This window comes from Xiphophorus maculatus, chromosome 2 (assembly GCF_002775205.1).
Source record: "Xiphophorus maculatus strain JP 163 A chromosome 2, X_maculatus-5.0-male, whole genome shotgun sequence".
In the NCBI taxonomy this organism is placed as follows: Eukaryota; Metazoa; Chordata; class Actinopteri; order Cyprinodontiformes; family Poeciliidae; genus Xiphophorus; species Xiphophorus maculatus.
Genome location: NC_036444.1, coordinates 29,111,964 through 29,126,242, shown reverse-complemented (window position 1 = coordinate 29,126,242; position 14,279 = coordinate 29,111,964). Strand labels below are relative to the sequence as shown.

The 14,279-nt window shown below is 42.5% G+C and overlaps 2 protein-coding genes across 10 annotated transcripts in view; one reads left to right on the top strand and one right to left on the bottom strand.

The window, feature by feature from the left end:
* LOC111612296 (uncharacterized protein K02A2.6-like) lies at positions 1 to 5,541 on the bottom strand. Of its 9 annotated transcripts, none has more exons than XR_002754537.1 (3): positions 2,839 to 5,541; positions 2,631 to 2,706; positions 1 to 2,415 (listed from the first exon to the last, which is right to left on the bottom strand). XR_002754537.1 is itself a non-coding variant. In XM_023353312.1 (3 exons), exons 1-3 carry the CDS (start codon positions 3,442 to 3,444, stop codon positions 1,798 to 1,800), a joined length of 1,338 nt encoding a protein of 445 aa, XP_023209080.1. In that variant the 5' UTR covers positions 3,445 to 3,845; the 3' UTR covers positions 1 to 1,797. The 9 variants fall into 9 exon arrangements, 3 of the variants coding, with proteins under 3 accessions (XP_023209080.1, XP_023209087.1, XP_023209064.1); XR_002754529.1 differs by having other exon boundaries at positions 1 to 105; positions 727 to 2,453; positions 2,631 to 3,843; XR_002754530.1 differs by having other exon boundaries at positions 1 to 1,003; positions 1,081 to 2,453; positions 2,631 to 3,843.
* A 6,321-nt stretch (positions 5,542 to 11,862) lies between these two features.
* slc13a1 (solute carrier family 13 member 1) overlaps positions 11,863 to 14,279 on the top strand; it is a 48,327-nt gene continuing 45,910 nt past the window's right edge. Inside the window, exons 1-2 of the mRNA XM_023324586.1 lie at positions 11,863 to 11,995; positions 12,786 to 12,930. Coding sequence (XP_023180354.1) covers positions 11,955 to 11,995; positions 12,786 to 12,930 — 186 coding nt within the window. The 5' untranslated portion in view covers positions 11,863 to 11,954. The remainder of the gene's footprint in view (positions 11,996 to 12,785; positions 12,931 to 14,279) is intronic.

The window sequence follows — 14,279 nt, the reverse complement described above, 5'->3', positions numbered from 1 at the left end:
TTTTTTTTTTTTCTGGAAAACCGTGCCTGGGGATGTAATGGTTGATCAGACATTTTATGACCGTTTTACTGTCTTCTCTCGCTGCTGGCCACGCTTCAGGCCATCCTGTGAAAGCATCAACACAAACCAACAAATATTTTTTGCCTTGCACCATGTTTATTATGTCAGTGAAATCCAACACAACCTCTTTCCCTGGACCTGTGAGTGGAGGAAACTGTCCCTGATGTGGCTTCAAAGTTTTCTTAGGGTTAACCTGTCCACACATTTCACAATTATTTACAAACTGTTTCACCATGTTGATCATTTGGGGTTGCCACCAGTCTTTAAGATTATACATCATCTGTTTAGTTCCCACATGTCCAACCCCATGAGCTTCCTGAAACAGCTCCTGTTTCCTCCCAGGGGGCAGAATTAACCTGCCGTCTGGGCCCCTCCAGCATCCATTTGTTTCAGTGGCCCCTCTGTGTTTTCACATGTTTTTCTCTTCAAGTGGCACCCCCTTTTGGCATCTTACCACCTCCTCCAGTGTGAGTTTGTCATGTAATTCCTCCTCCGAGGAACACACCATGGCCAAATTGGTGTACCCCGCAGCTACTTTAGCTGCTCTGTCCGCTGCTTGATTACCTTTTGCAATCATTGTGTCTGATAAGTCATGACCTTTGCATTTGATTACAGCTACTGTTTTTGGCAATAGCAATGCTTCCGCAAGTTTTTTTTTTTTTTTACCTCCGCCTCATGTTTTATGGTTCGGCTGCTGGTGGTCAGAAATCCGCCCCTCATCCACTGGCAAAGTTCCAAATGCACTGTTCCTGCAACATAAGCGGAATCTGTGTACACATTTACCTGTGATCCTTGGGCAAGCTTTAACGCTTCGATCACTGCTTTTATTTCTGCCCTCTGCGCAGACGCTGTTCCTTCCAGTCTTTCTGCTTTTCTTGTGAGAAAGCCTGCTTTTGTGCTTTCTACTACTGCAAAACCAGCTCTTAGTTCTTGTGTTTGGTGTCTGTAACAACAACCATCTGTGAAGAACTGTCTCACCTCTGGTCCAATCAAGGGAGTTGCTTCCAGGTCTGGTCTTACCTTTTCTGACTTTGCCACCAACTCTGCACACTCGTGTGGTTCTCCGTCTGCAAAACAGTCTGCCATATTTATGCCTTCATGAGTGAATGAAATGTTTGGAGCTTCCAGAACTTTGGAAAGCCTTTGTTGTCTCAACGCCGTCATGGTGAAACTCTGTGAGTTTACATATGCCACCACGCTGTGTGTAGTTGACACTTGCAGTGTATGTCCCATGACAATATGTGCGGTTTTTTGTATGAGTTTGGCTATCCCAGCTGCATGTTGCGTACATGGGGGATGCCTTTTTTCCATATTGTCCATCATTACAGATAAGTACATCAGTACTTTTCTCTCTCCCCCTTTTTTCTGGAACAAAACTCCGTTAACAGCCATTTTTGTTACAGAAACATCAAGAAAAAACGGCAAGGTGTAATCTGGGAGGGAGAGTTCCGCTGCCAATGCCATGTTTTGCTTTAATAAGATAAAAGCTTGTTCCGCCTCATTTGTCCAAAAGAGGAGATTATTCAGAATTCTCATGCCTTGTTCATTAACCAAGGCTCGAAGCGGCTGGGTCAGATCTGTGTAAGACGGAATGTAGCTTCTGCTGTAGCCAGTTAAACCCAGAAAGGAGAGCATGTCTTTGACTCTGGTGGGTTTCGGATGTTGCAAAATGGACTGCTTGTGTGAGGGAGAGATCCCCGTTGTTCCTGCTGAAATTATTCTGCCCAGAAATGAAACCTATTTTCGTGCAATCTGTAATTGGTTTTTACTGACCTTAAAACCTTTTTGATGGAGGTGAGCCAGAACCAGGGAGGTGGCTTTAACGCAAAGCTCCGCGGTTGGTGCGGCCAGCAAAAGGTCATCTACATACTGAATTAGGGTCGTGTGTCGTGGAAGGGGGCAATCCTGCAAAACATCTTTCAAAACCTGGTTAAACAGCCCTGGAGACAGGGCAAAACCTTGTGGCAGCCTGGTGTAACGCCACTGTTCTCCCCTGAAAGTGAATGAAAAGTAGTCCCTGCAGCTTTCAGCTAGTGGGACACAGAAAAATGCATTTGCCAAATCAATACAGCTATACCACTGCTGGCTAGGAGTCAAAGCAGCAATGGAGACATATGGATTAGGAACTGGCACAATTTTTGTTTTCAGAACTGCATTTACTGCTCTCAGGTCATGAGCCATTCTGTATTTGCCAGTACCTTTTTTCTCCACTGGCAAAATGGGTGTGTTCCAGTCAGACTTTGAGGGTTCCAGCACTCCAGCCTCAATCAGTCCTGTTATTGTCTCTGCGATGCCCTGTTCAGCTGCGGGTTTGTGTGGATACTGAGGAATCCAGAGGGGTCTCTCAGAGTCCACCTGAAATGAATTAGGAGAACAGGAAGCAAGCCCCACATCTGTAGGCGTTTCCGCCCAGAGAGATGCAGGCATAGATGTTATCATATGTTCTGCTGAAGGGTGGTCTGATTTTTCCCTACCGTGATGTCTGGACACCTGTTCATGATGTAGCTCTACTGTTTCAGACCCTGAAAAGCTGATCTTATATGTGTCAAGAGAAGGGGAGAAAGACAAACCTGGCACTGCTGTCGCAATCCAATCTGTGGCTGCCAGGGAGCGTTTCATCATTGGGCCCAATTCTTTTGCTTGGTGCTCAGGGTGCAAACAGAGAGAGATGTGAGGCACAGCTTCATCAGATATTTGATAACATTCTGACTGCGTTTCTGTGAAAGAGACAGCAGCAGCTACACCAACTGGAGCTACATGAATATCTGAGATTTTTACCTCCCAGGTTGTTTCCTCCAAAGTGGAAAGGAAAGGTTCCTGGTACCATTCAGAGACGTCTCTGTCGTAGAACAGGGTCACGTGGGGGGATCCGGAGGAGAGACGTAGGAGCGCAGACACAGGAGCCAAGGTTTCCAGTCCACAAACGTTGACATTAGACGGCTGGAGGGTAAGTTCGTTAAAAGGCCCCCAATATATGTCTGCATACTCAGAAACAACTGGCTGGATGAGAAATTGTCCATCCGTGTGAAAGTTTGCACAAGGGAGGGACGTGCCATCGGGAAATGAAACAATTAATCCATTCACAGAGCACATAATTGTTGCTCCCAGTTTTATCAGTAAGTCTCTTCCTAGCAAATTGACGGGAGTTGTGGGAGAGCTGACAAAAGAATGTTGCAGGTGCTGATTGCCCAGTGTGAAGGTCAGAGGCTTAGTGAAAGGCAGACTTTGTTCTGTCCTTGAGAACCCAGTTAAAGATACAGTTTGTGACGTCAAACTGAGGGGAGAAACAAAGTTCAATGTGCTGTGTGAAGCACCTGTGTCCACCAGGAAGTGTGTTTCTCTCCCCTCCAGTGTTGCTGACAGCATGGGGTCTGCAGTTCCCATGCTGGGCTGTGGGTCTCCAGGGGCGTGTCACTAGATGTTCTGTGTGGGCTCGTTATTCCCCTGAAAAGACTGTCCAGGTATAACATTGGGATTGTGGGGGATCATACCTGGTTCCCCGTGATTTGGTATGGCCCAGCAATGTTTTGCCCAGTGTCCAACACATCCACATCGGTAGCATATGTCCTCCTGTGGTCCCCCGGTTCGCGCCCCACGACCCCTCCACGGAGCACCGCCCTCGTGACCGGCCAAACGCCTTCCCCGCCCACGAGGAAACGCTCTGTACCTGTTTTGAGGATATAAAACAGAAAAAACAGGAAGAGGAACCAGTCCTCCCCCAATCTGATTAGTGTTTTGCCAGGAAGTTGCATTCTGTGTGGGGGTTCCGGCACCTGCAGCCACAACCATCACATGTTCCTTTTTATCCGTTTTTTTTTTTTTATTCAATTTTTGTTTTGCTTCCTGCAATTGGAGCTTCAACAGCTGAATTTCTAAATCCTTAGTGTCAGACTGCTTTTTCTTGAACTCATCTTGTGCCCTTATTTAAGTGATGAAGCAAATGTCTCTCCCATCTAACGTGCTCGCACCCTGTCAAATCTGGGTTGTTTCTTATAGATTGTACAACCTGTTCAGGAACACCTTTCAAGATTGCCTCTCTAAACATTTCAGTTAAGTTTGAGTGTGGGCCTTTTGGATTAATTGTAGTTTGTCCAAGCCAGGTTTCTGCAGCTTTATTTATGTATTCTTTAGGATCCATGCTGTAATCCCATTCAAACCTGGTGATGGGAGTGATTGTGGCCAGTGGAAACTGCCTTTTTATTTCCCGTGCCAAAGGTGTGATGAATTGAAGTGCTGGAGTAGAATTACTTACATTTTTGGGTCCCTGCTGCGTGCTCTATGTCTCTCATAACCATGCCAGACATAGCTCTGCTCATTATTGCTCTGAAATCTCCCAGCGCTAGAGTCATTCCAGAGGTCAGCTGGTCTAACTCTGCCAACCAAAGACTCCCACCAGCTGTAATACTGGGCAGTTTATCTACTATGGCCTCTCTGTCACCTAGAGGAAAAGGAACATATTTCTGACCCCCAGTACTGTTTTTCAAAAGAGGATAAGCCCCTGTGTTGCTCCCAACCAGGGCGTGCTGTCCTTCTGCTGTGTGAAGGCCTAAGCCACGCATGCTCTCTAGAGGGCACGAGATGTGATAGACCTCTCTCAGTTCATCAGTTTTATCTGTAAGGTTCTCCTCTGAAACCCACGTTCCATTTGCATCCATTTTAATTTGAACGTTTTTGGCTGAATTAGATTTTATCTCTCCTCTCTCCATCTGTTCTGCTCTGTCACACAGGTTCTGCAACCTCTGAGCAGATCTGACAAAGGTGTCATTTAACTGAGACCAAGCCATGGGATTTGGTGTGGACGGGGTCTGATCTAATATAGTCCAGTTCGGGGTATCAGTCCCAGTGTGGACTTCGGGAGCGTTTTGTGGGGTAGCTGTCTCCCCCTCGACTGCTAAGATTCCCTGTGTAATGTTAACTATGGGATAAATGCCCTGGGAAGGCCGAGTTTCGTCTCCACTATATGGTGGAGGAAGTGAATTGTCTGTACTTATGTTTGTGTGTTCAGAGCTAGTGGCAACTTTTTGTTTTTTGTGTTCAAATGCATGTGAAAGTCCCTGCCAGAAAACCAAAAGTTCTTCCCTCTGCCTGAGTTCTCTCTCAGCATTCTGCTCGTTTGTTTTACAGCTTCTTTTAGTGAAAACTCCTGCTTCTCCTTCTTTTTGCATAGTGTCTATCAAATGTTTTTTAGAATTGTTGATTCCCTGCAACAAATGTTTCCCCAGGGGCTGTCTGCTTAGCAAATCGCCTCCACCCATTTCAACCAGACCCTTTAATTTATTTTGTATTTTTTGTCCGTCCCCGTCCGTTTGGAATTCGTCATGTTCCCCCAGATAAGTTATTACTTCATCTATTTGCTCACTGAGCGCAATCCATGGCCCGATGCCCCACTTTGGATCATATTTCTCCCTGTCGACCTCCTGCGCCATATTCAAACCCAGAGATTACCTCTCCTCTTTTCTGCCTTTTTTTACTGCCTCGCACTGCGGCGAGCCTCTGTCTCCTTTTTTTTTTTTTTTGCTCGCACAGCGGCGAGGAAATCACACACAGGAGAAAGATTTTGCACGCGCGGCGGCGAGAAAATCAAAGACCACAGATGAAATAAAGAAACTTCCCACAGATTATAATTCCCGAATGTTTACCATGGTTTTAAAAGATATTGCAATAAACGAAGGAGAATACATTTAAACACGCAAAGTCTGCTCAGCGGCAGACGTTTACATACACATAGCTGACAGACACACACACAGCTGACAGATACACAGAAATGGATCCACGCTTTTCAGCTCCTATGATGTCCTCTTTTTATTTTCACTTATTTTCTTCACTTATTTCTCTGCAGAGGAACAGATCGCGATCATCCTTTATCTTATTCTCTTATCTTTTTTCCTATGGTGGACCCCTCTCAACACTTTTGTGTTTTTTGAGCAAGTCACAGATTGGCTAACGCGTTCTTTTAGGGGGCAGCACTCCCCAAGGATAGAACCGACAAAACCTAGTCTTTCCCTTTCCCGCGTCCAGGAAAGGTCGGAGACGACCAGTTCTCACTACAGAGCCAATCGACCTTTTACTTTGACTATTAACTGTTTAAGTAACCTTAACTTTACTCCTATGACTAACTCGAAAGCCTTTAGACAAACAAATCAAAAGCAGTACGAACAACAGCTGACAATCGAACAATGGTTGACCACTTCAGACAACTCAGTAACACACAATATAACAGCAATCGATAGCTGGAATTCAGAGGTTTAAGAAGAATGCAACACCATCCACTGCTGATTTCTGGAATTTAGACAGTCCAACAGAAACAATGCTATGGTGTTTATTAAGGAAAATTTTCCTCACCTTATATTTGGGCCCAACACCAGAACACTGCCTCCGTCAGGCTGCGCCGGAACGGCCTGTTCAATCTCTGCTCGTGTCTCAGCACAAAACCATCCTCTGCTACCAATTGTTGAAAATGGATCAAAAATGTACCGCACACAGAGCAGAAAATCAGCCAGTACAAGTAATCAGACTTTACTTATTTTATTCTTTTTTAGCGCTAAAAAAGGAGACGCTTACCCTTACAGACTAGGTGTGGATGTGACCGAGTCTATACAGCATCTGATCAAAAACGGGAAGATTCGTTTACTATACTACGGATGCACCTGGTGGTCATCTGATGTCTTACGTCATTTTATCAACTAAGTTTCTCTTTCCTGGGAGACGGGAGTCTGAGGAGTTTCTATAGATGTTACAATTACAAAGGCCCTTTGTGTGAGAATATGAGAGTGTAGTGTGTGAATGTATTTGAGCTTGATAAGCGCCTCAACAACATATAGTAATAAACATTTCCACATATCACCTCCGATGTCCACCGGACTCTCAGTTGTCACGTCAACTGTTTGGGATTCCCCTCCGGTCTTACGTCACCACGCTTTCTGATTGGCTACCTGTCACATTCAACAGGCTGCGTTCTTGCTCCCAGTCAGGGAAAACCCCACAGGTTGAGATAATCGGGCCAAGACAATGTATATGCCCCCATCGGGCATATTCAACACATCACCACGTTACACACCGCACACTGCAGGACTTTGTAAGATTGTTGTAAAGGGAAAATCAGGGCAAAAAACAAACAACAACAAAAAAGGCTTATCTGACGGTTAATAAAGGGTTAGATGTGACAACACGGACTAATTAACACCCAGAAAACCAAATTCTTACATCCAAGGGGTCACAGAAAAACCCAATACATCTAAAACACAGTAGGCTTCACTGCCTCACTTAAGGTCAGAGTTCATTATTCAATGTTTAGACACTCCTGTGGCCTTACTCCTTGTCTAAACAGCCCAAGGCCCTCCGTGAACTCAGTTTCCTTCCCTGCTGTTTGCATTGTGATGGTGGGACTTGGTGGGAGGGGTTGGTCTGTACAGGAGACCCATATGTGCAGCATAAGAAAACAATTTCCTGATATCTGTGTTAGCCAGTCTGACTCTTTCTGTCTTTCGTGAGCAGGAATACATGTTCATACAGCTGGTTTTTGGTTTTGTGTACTTTGGGTTTGCAGTACCTTCTGTTTTAGAATACTAAGTACCACTCTTTAACTCTTCTGTATTTTGAACCTGGCCCCAACTGCAACTCTTTCCATTCCATAACCCTTTCTGAGATGTGATAAGATCCCCCTTTCATACCATTGACCAATATTTTTTCTCATTCACCGCCTAGTTTTGGTGATTACTGGTATTAGCTTTGAGTCAAAGGTCATGTATTAAAGTTGGCAACTGTTTAACCATTTCATCATGACTTCAAGATAAAAAGTTAAAGGATACCCAATGTCCTGGAACTCCAAGAATGAAAACATTTTTCTTTTTTCACTGAAGATAAATCTGTTTATTTTTTCTGTTTTCTGAGAACTAAAAGTAGAAGTGGGTGCTCTCACACTCACACAGATCCCTGGGTGTCAAGTAGGCAGTAAGGTAAGGTAATAAAGCCTCTCATTATTCTAAGATAATACCCAAACTTGGCTGACATTTCATCAACACCACATAGTTATCAAGACTTGCTCATGCATGCACAAAAGCTCTAGAAACAAAGACAATGTGTTACTTAATGGAACAGATTTTTTAAAAAAGCAGATTAAATAATTTTAGTCTTAGTTTTTTTTTACTTGCTGTTTTATTCAAGCAGTTGAAAGATTTCAGTTTTTTGCCTGGGGAGCACAGAGTAGATGGAATGAGTTTACAAACCGAAATGTTTTTAGTGGTAGTGAACTTTCAATTGAATGGTAAAAAAAAGTTCTACCTTTTTTGTAGAAATATTAAATCTAGATTAAATAGCTGATGCCAATCCTTCTCTCTATCTATGTACTTTTCTTGATTGGATTTTTACCTTTCTGATTTTGAACTTTTCTAATTTTATGGAGCTATTTCTGTTTATTGATGTGCAATATTCTTCAGTTCCACATTCTTCATCACTTTTTGAGAGTGAAAAGTTGCATGTTAGAGGAACATGCTGTCTTTAAACCACAGACTGCTGGAACTAAATTGAGGATTATTTTGTCTTCCAACTTTGCCAATGACTGTGATTGCTGGTCTTTAAGGTTGACGACCAGTTGACATGATGTGGTCCGCTGCTGTGTCAAGGTTGTGTTTCATCCTCTCACAGCACAGTTATCAAAGGACATACCAACGTACACACACTCACAAGTTAGGCCAATGTAGAAGAACCAGTTAACCTAACAGTCCTGTCCTGTGTTTGGACTGTGGGAGGAAGCCGGAATACCCAGAGAGAACCCACGCATTCCCAGGGAGAATATGCAAACTCCACGTAGAAAGAAGCCATGCTGGGATTGGAACCCAGAAACTTCTTGCTGTTAGGCAGCAGTGCTACCATATTGTAGCCTGTTGAACCAATTCATGTCTATTTAAACCCTCTGGAGTCCATAATATAAATGGTTGTTTTTGACTAAATTTTGATTTTACCTTTATATTTCTTAATAGAAACCATTAATATTGCCTTATGTGGTATCATTTTTTTCAGGACAACCTGAACTTTGTCAATTTACACTTATTTTTGTTATTTGGACATACTGATATTGCATTTTGGGCCTAAAATCACACAAAAAGATCAAATTAGAGTAGAAAAAACTTATTTTTTCAGTATGAAACCCACAAATATGTATAAGAAAAGTTTTTTATGGTTTAGAATACTAAAGTATACTATAAATTTCAAAATCAATGTGTACAAATATTGCAAACAACTCATGTTTAGAAGACTATTATCAACAAAATGTAGGTAATTCATTCGTTTGTGTACAAATACTTACAAAACATCTAAACAAGATTACAAAAAATATACAACTTTGCCAAATAAATTGAAGTCGTGGCAATTACTTATCTATATTTGTACAATTATTTACAACGGATCAGAGGTTACACAAGATAATAAAAATTATTACACTGTCAGCATCCTCCTCCGTCTTCCAGGGATCACAGTGGGGGAGTGGCTCAGCTGCGAGACACTGAGAACTAGACCGCGCAGCGCCGCCTACTTCTGAGTTTGGATCTCCGCATAGCTATGTCTGCGCCTGCCTCATCTTCTTCCTGATACCCATCTTCATCTCTCTCACTTTCTAAAATGGATGACTGAACCGCTACGTCGTCGTCAGAATCCTCGCTGTCTGCTTCAGACTCAGGCTGCGAGTCTCCCTCGTCTTCTAGCTCAAAAAGGAGCTTCACTGCCTGCTCCACATTCATTCTCATCATTCTTTACAGACAAAACCAAAGACAATTTCCTACACACAAATTACACAGTAGATTTTACTGATCGGTCTGACATCAAAACTACCTGTCGATGTGCTAACAATAAGCGTTACTGCTTATTGTCTTTTTTGTGCCGTTACTTGCGTCACTGTCCTATGTTTCTTAGCAACAAAATGTTGTAAACTCTCATCAGTTGAATATGTGAGATTGAGTGTGGGGATCACCTGTTATGTTTTATTTTTTGTGTTGCGAGAGCGCTCCGTTTCACTGTCTTAGAGTGAAATGGAGCGAGTTTTACAATTTCACTGACTGAAAAAAATGCGTTAAATATATTTAGCATAACTTCGGTTTTACTTCGCCTATTAACATAATTTAAAAACTGGTGTGTAGTTTATAATGTGGACTTTAAACTCAAATTGAAAGTGAGACTCGGGAGGCGGAGTCTTGCTGCTACGTCACCCCAAATCAGATGTAAAAAAGACGCTTATACGCGTCCATAGACTCCAGAGGGTTAATTTAGGAGATAACTATTAAGCAGTCACCTCTTTACTTTGATCTGTACCATTTACCTTATATAGAATTCAGGTTTTCGGATTTGTTTTCATAAGGACAGACTAACAACCTCTGACGTTCTGTTGAACCTGGTCCCATGTGCTCTTCTTTTAGTTTTATTAGCTTTGGCTAACGCTGCAGAGGTGTTCTGAATATATTACAATTTTCCAGTAATGTTTGACATGAGGTAAAAACAATATTTGGTCATAAACTTATCCTGTGTAATTTGGGCAAAGGGTGTGAAATCTGTAATCTCACAAAATCTGTAAGAGCAATGAGCTCTTCACATCAAGTCATAGCTTATACATTACAGAGTTACTTTGAAGAGAAATGGCTATTCCAGGAAATAACGCAGCACTTCACCAGCCCACCTGGATGTAATCTGGGACAGCTGTGTGTGGAGGTGCTCTTACTGGTGACAGAGTGTATGCCATTAAATTGGGGGAGAGAGATCAGAACTCGGTATTCGCAACTTTTTGCGGTGGGAAAAAGTTTCCTGTTGCTCTTTTGCCCAGTCAATAGGCCTATGCAGCTGTTGGTATCCATTACGCAGAGAAGAAAATGCAACAATGACTGAAAAACAGAATAGAGCAGAAACACTGATGGCATGTTGCACCAGTGAAAGCAAAAGTTAGCTGACATGAAATAATAATAAAGAAGCATCAAAGGTAAGATGATATGGGTTTTTGTGTGTAATATTCTGAGCCTTTGGTGCTGCAATGGAAGTGACTGGAATCATTGTATTGAATTGGCTTAACTTTACACACAAAACACATAGATTCTTATTTTTTTTGGTTTTGCTGTCTCCTGATGGGTTGTAACTCGCATAAAAACATGAAAAGGTCCAGATTTATTATCCCATGTTTTTTATTCTGCTGGTTCTAGTACTGATGGAAGGTGCAGGGATGCAGATTTTAAGACATTAACTGATTTTATTAATGATGGACACCTTGTATCACATGCATCAAAACAAAATCCAGATTCTCAGCCAGACAAATGAGGAGATTATAATGATGTAACACAACTCTGGTAACTGGATACACTTTTTGTCACAGACCAGAGGAGACTTTCCTCTTCAGATTAATTCCACAGAAACTGGCAACGTTTTAAATTTAAAACTTTTTGTATGTCAAATCTGTAAAAACTAAATAAATAAAAAGACATGCATCTCAATGTTTACAGGAATTTACAATAGAATTCACTTTCTAGCATACATAGAGCTTGGCTGAATCTACATCTCTACAAATAGATAAATATAAAGTTTAAAACTTGAAGAGAACATGTGTTCCCAGTGTTTAGCATATCCCAACTGAACACATCACCAGTTGAAACCTGAATACAGTAATTGAAGTACTATTCCAATATAGAGATAGTCAACGTGTATCTGTTGGCAACACTGTCCAAAGTTTTTTTTTTTTTCCCAAACAGTTTTTATGATGGTGCCTTTGAACGCAGAGTGAAACGCTTGTGTCTGAAGCAATGTGTTAATGATTACTAAGACAAGCTGACAATAGCTGTTAAAAAGTACTTCAAAGAAAGAAGTGGGGGATATATTATTTGTGAAAAGGAGGGCTGCTCATTACATTTAGACCAAGTTCTCTGATGTGCAATGGGCAGGATTGTCTCAGTGAGGACAGCACAAGGTGAGAATAAACCTAATTATGAAATCTGAAATGGTTGTGATTGTACATACCTGTTGTTCTATTTCTTTATGTTCCTCTGTCTGTTTCATGTTTATTAGATTAATTCATTATTGAGTTTGAAAAAATAGGAATCAAACTTTTCAGGCTTCAATATGAAACTTGAAGGTCTGAATGGCATGTTAATAAAAAAACTTAGTGAATGTCAGTTACACTGAAGCATTTTACACCTAGACTTTTTTTTCTTTACCAAACAAATCAATAATTGATAATAACAATTCAACAAATGAAGATGAAAGATGTAAATAATGTATGAAATGAGCCACCACTGCTAATGGTTGAAAATCTCATAGTTCTATTCTCTGACCAGAATAAAAATAAAACTACAAGAACTGGTTGCGTTTCATTTTAGGTAAACTATGATGATTATTAATACTCTGTATGTGGTACATAAGAAAGGAAACAAACCTAAACCTATAACATTATAGGTTTATAGGTAACATGGGTTACCAAAAAAGGGTACCTCATGTTACCTTTTTTTGTGACATTTCCAAATGTTTTCAGTCCAAAATGTAAAATACAACACTGCATCCTTCCACTAATACTGATTAGTGTCACAAATCAAAGCAAGATATCAATCTTGCTTTGTGTTGCTGTCAAGATAACCACCAATTACTGAGGTTTGAAGGTATTACACAATAAAAACTAGATATGGCCACAGAACTTGCATCATGTTCATGCATTATGTTCAGATCAACCTGACTGTGTTAACCACCCTACATGCTTTGTAAAGTTTCACAGCAAGAACTATTCATAGAAATAAAGAAGAGAGAATGCTGAGGAGTGTGGGCAGAGGGCTGTGGAACTATCGCAGCCTTATCTTCATCATCCTCACGCCACTGCTGCTGCTTCCTCTTCCACTGGTCATCAGAACAAAGGTCAGTCTCCATGAGTCCAGCATCTGATCTTCAGCCTTTTGATTAGATTTGTTAAGGGGTTGAATAGATTTGTTCAGTACAAAGTTATTCGATCCCTGGGAGATTTGGGTTTAAAATTATTTTAATTTCATCATGAATGTTTGTTTCTAATAGAGAATGAGAAAACAATATCAAAAGAAAATAAAAGCAGTGTCAATTTTGAAGACAATGTTCGTTTAATTTTTTAAAATGCCATGTCAAAAATTATTTATATCCATCCATCCAGTTTATTCTGCTTTATCCGGGGCCGGGTCACGGGGGTAGCAGCTTCAGAAGGGAGGCCCAGACTTCCCTCCCCAGCCACTTGTTCCAGCTCCTCCAGGGGTATCCTAAGGCGTTCCCAGGCCAGCCGAGAAACATAGTCCCTCCAGTGTGTCCTGGGTCTTCCCCGGGGCCTCCTCCCAGTGGGACGTGTCCATAACACCTCACCAGGGAGGCGTCCAGGAGGCATCCTGACCAGATGCCCGAGTCACCTCAACTGGCTCCACTCGACGTGAAGGAGCATCCTATGGAGAAAACCCATTTCTTGTATCCATGATCACATTCTTTTGGTCATGACCCAAAGCTCATGACCATAGATGAGGGTCGGAACGTAGACCAACCGGTAAATCGAGAGCTTCACCTTTTGACTCAGCTCTCTCTTCACCATGACGGACCGGTACAGCTTCCGCTTCACTGCAGACGCTGCTCCAATCTTCCTGTCGATCTCCCGCTCCCTTCTTCCCTCATTCTTGAACAATATCCAGAGATACTTGAACTCTTCCACTTGGAGGGCGACCCCCCCCCCCCCTCGACCCGGAGAAGGCACTCTACCCTTTTCTGGCACAAGACCATGATGGCCTCGGATTTAGAGGCAGTGATCCTCATCCCGGCCGCTTCACACTCGGCTGCGAACCGCTCCAGCGAGAGCTGCAGATCACGCAAAAAGCAGAGATGCGATCCTAAGGTCACCAAAATGGATCCCCTCAACACCTTAACTGAGCCTAGAAATTCTGTCCATGAAAGTAATGAACAGAATCGGTGACAAAGGGCAGCCCTGGCGGAGTCCAACTCTCACCGGAAGCGAGCCCGACTTACAGCCGGCAATGCGGACCAGACTCTGACACCGGTCATACAGGGAACGGACAGCCCGTATCAAAGGGCCCGGTACCCCATACTCCCAGAGAACCTCCTACAGGGCTCCCCGAGGGACACGGTCGAACGCCTTCTCCAAGTCCACAAAACACATGTAGACTGGTTGGGCGAACTCCCGTGCAATCTGCCGAGGGTGTAGAGCTGGTCCAGTGTTCCACGACCAGGATGAAAACCAC

What these genes read in the sequence shown, in the direction of transcription:
- LOC111612296 (XM_023353296.1), bottom strand. Translation starts at nt 3,444, where the DNA reads ATGGGAACTGCAGACCCCATGCTGTCAGCAACACTGGAGGGGAGAGAA. An exon ending in GATTGCGACAGCAGTGCCAG is followed by an intron (nt 2,454 to 2,630) that starts GTTTGTCTTTCT and finishes AAACGCCTACAG; the next exon opens with ATGTGGGGCTTGCTTCCTGT.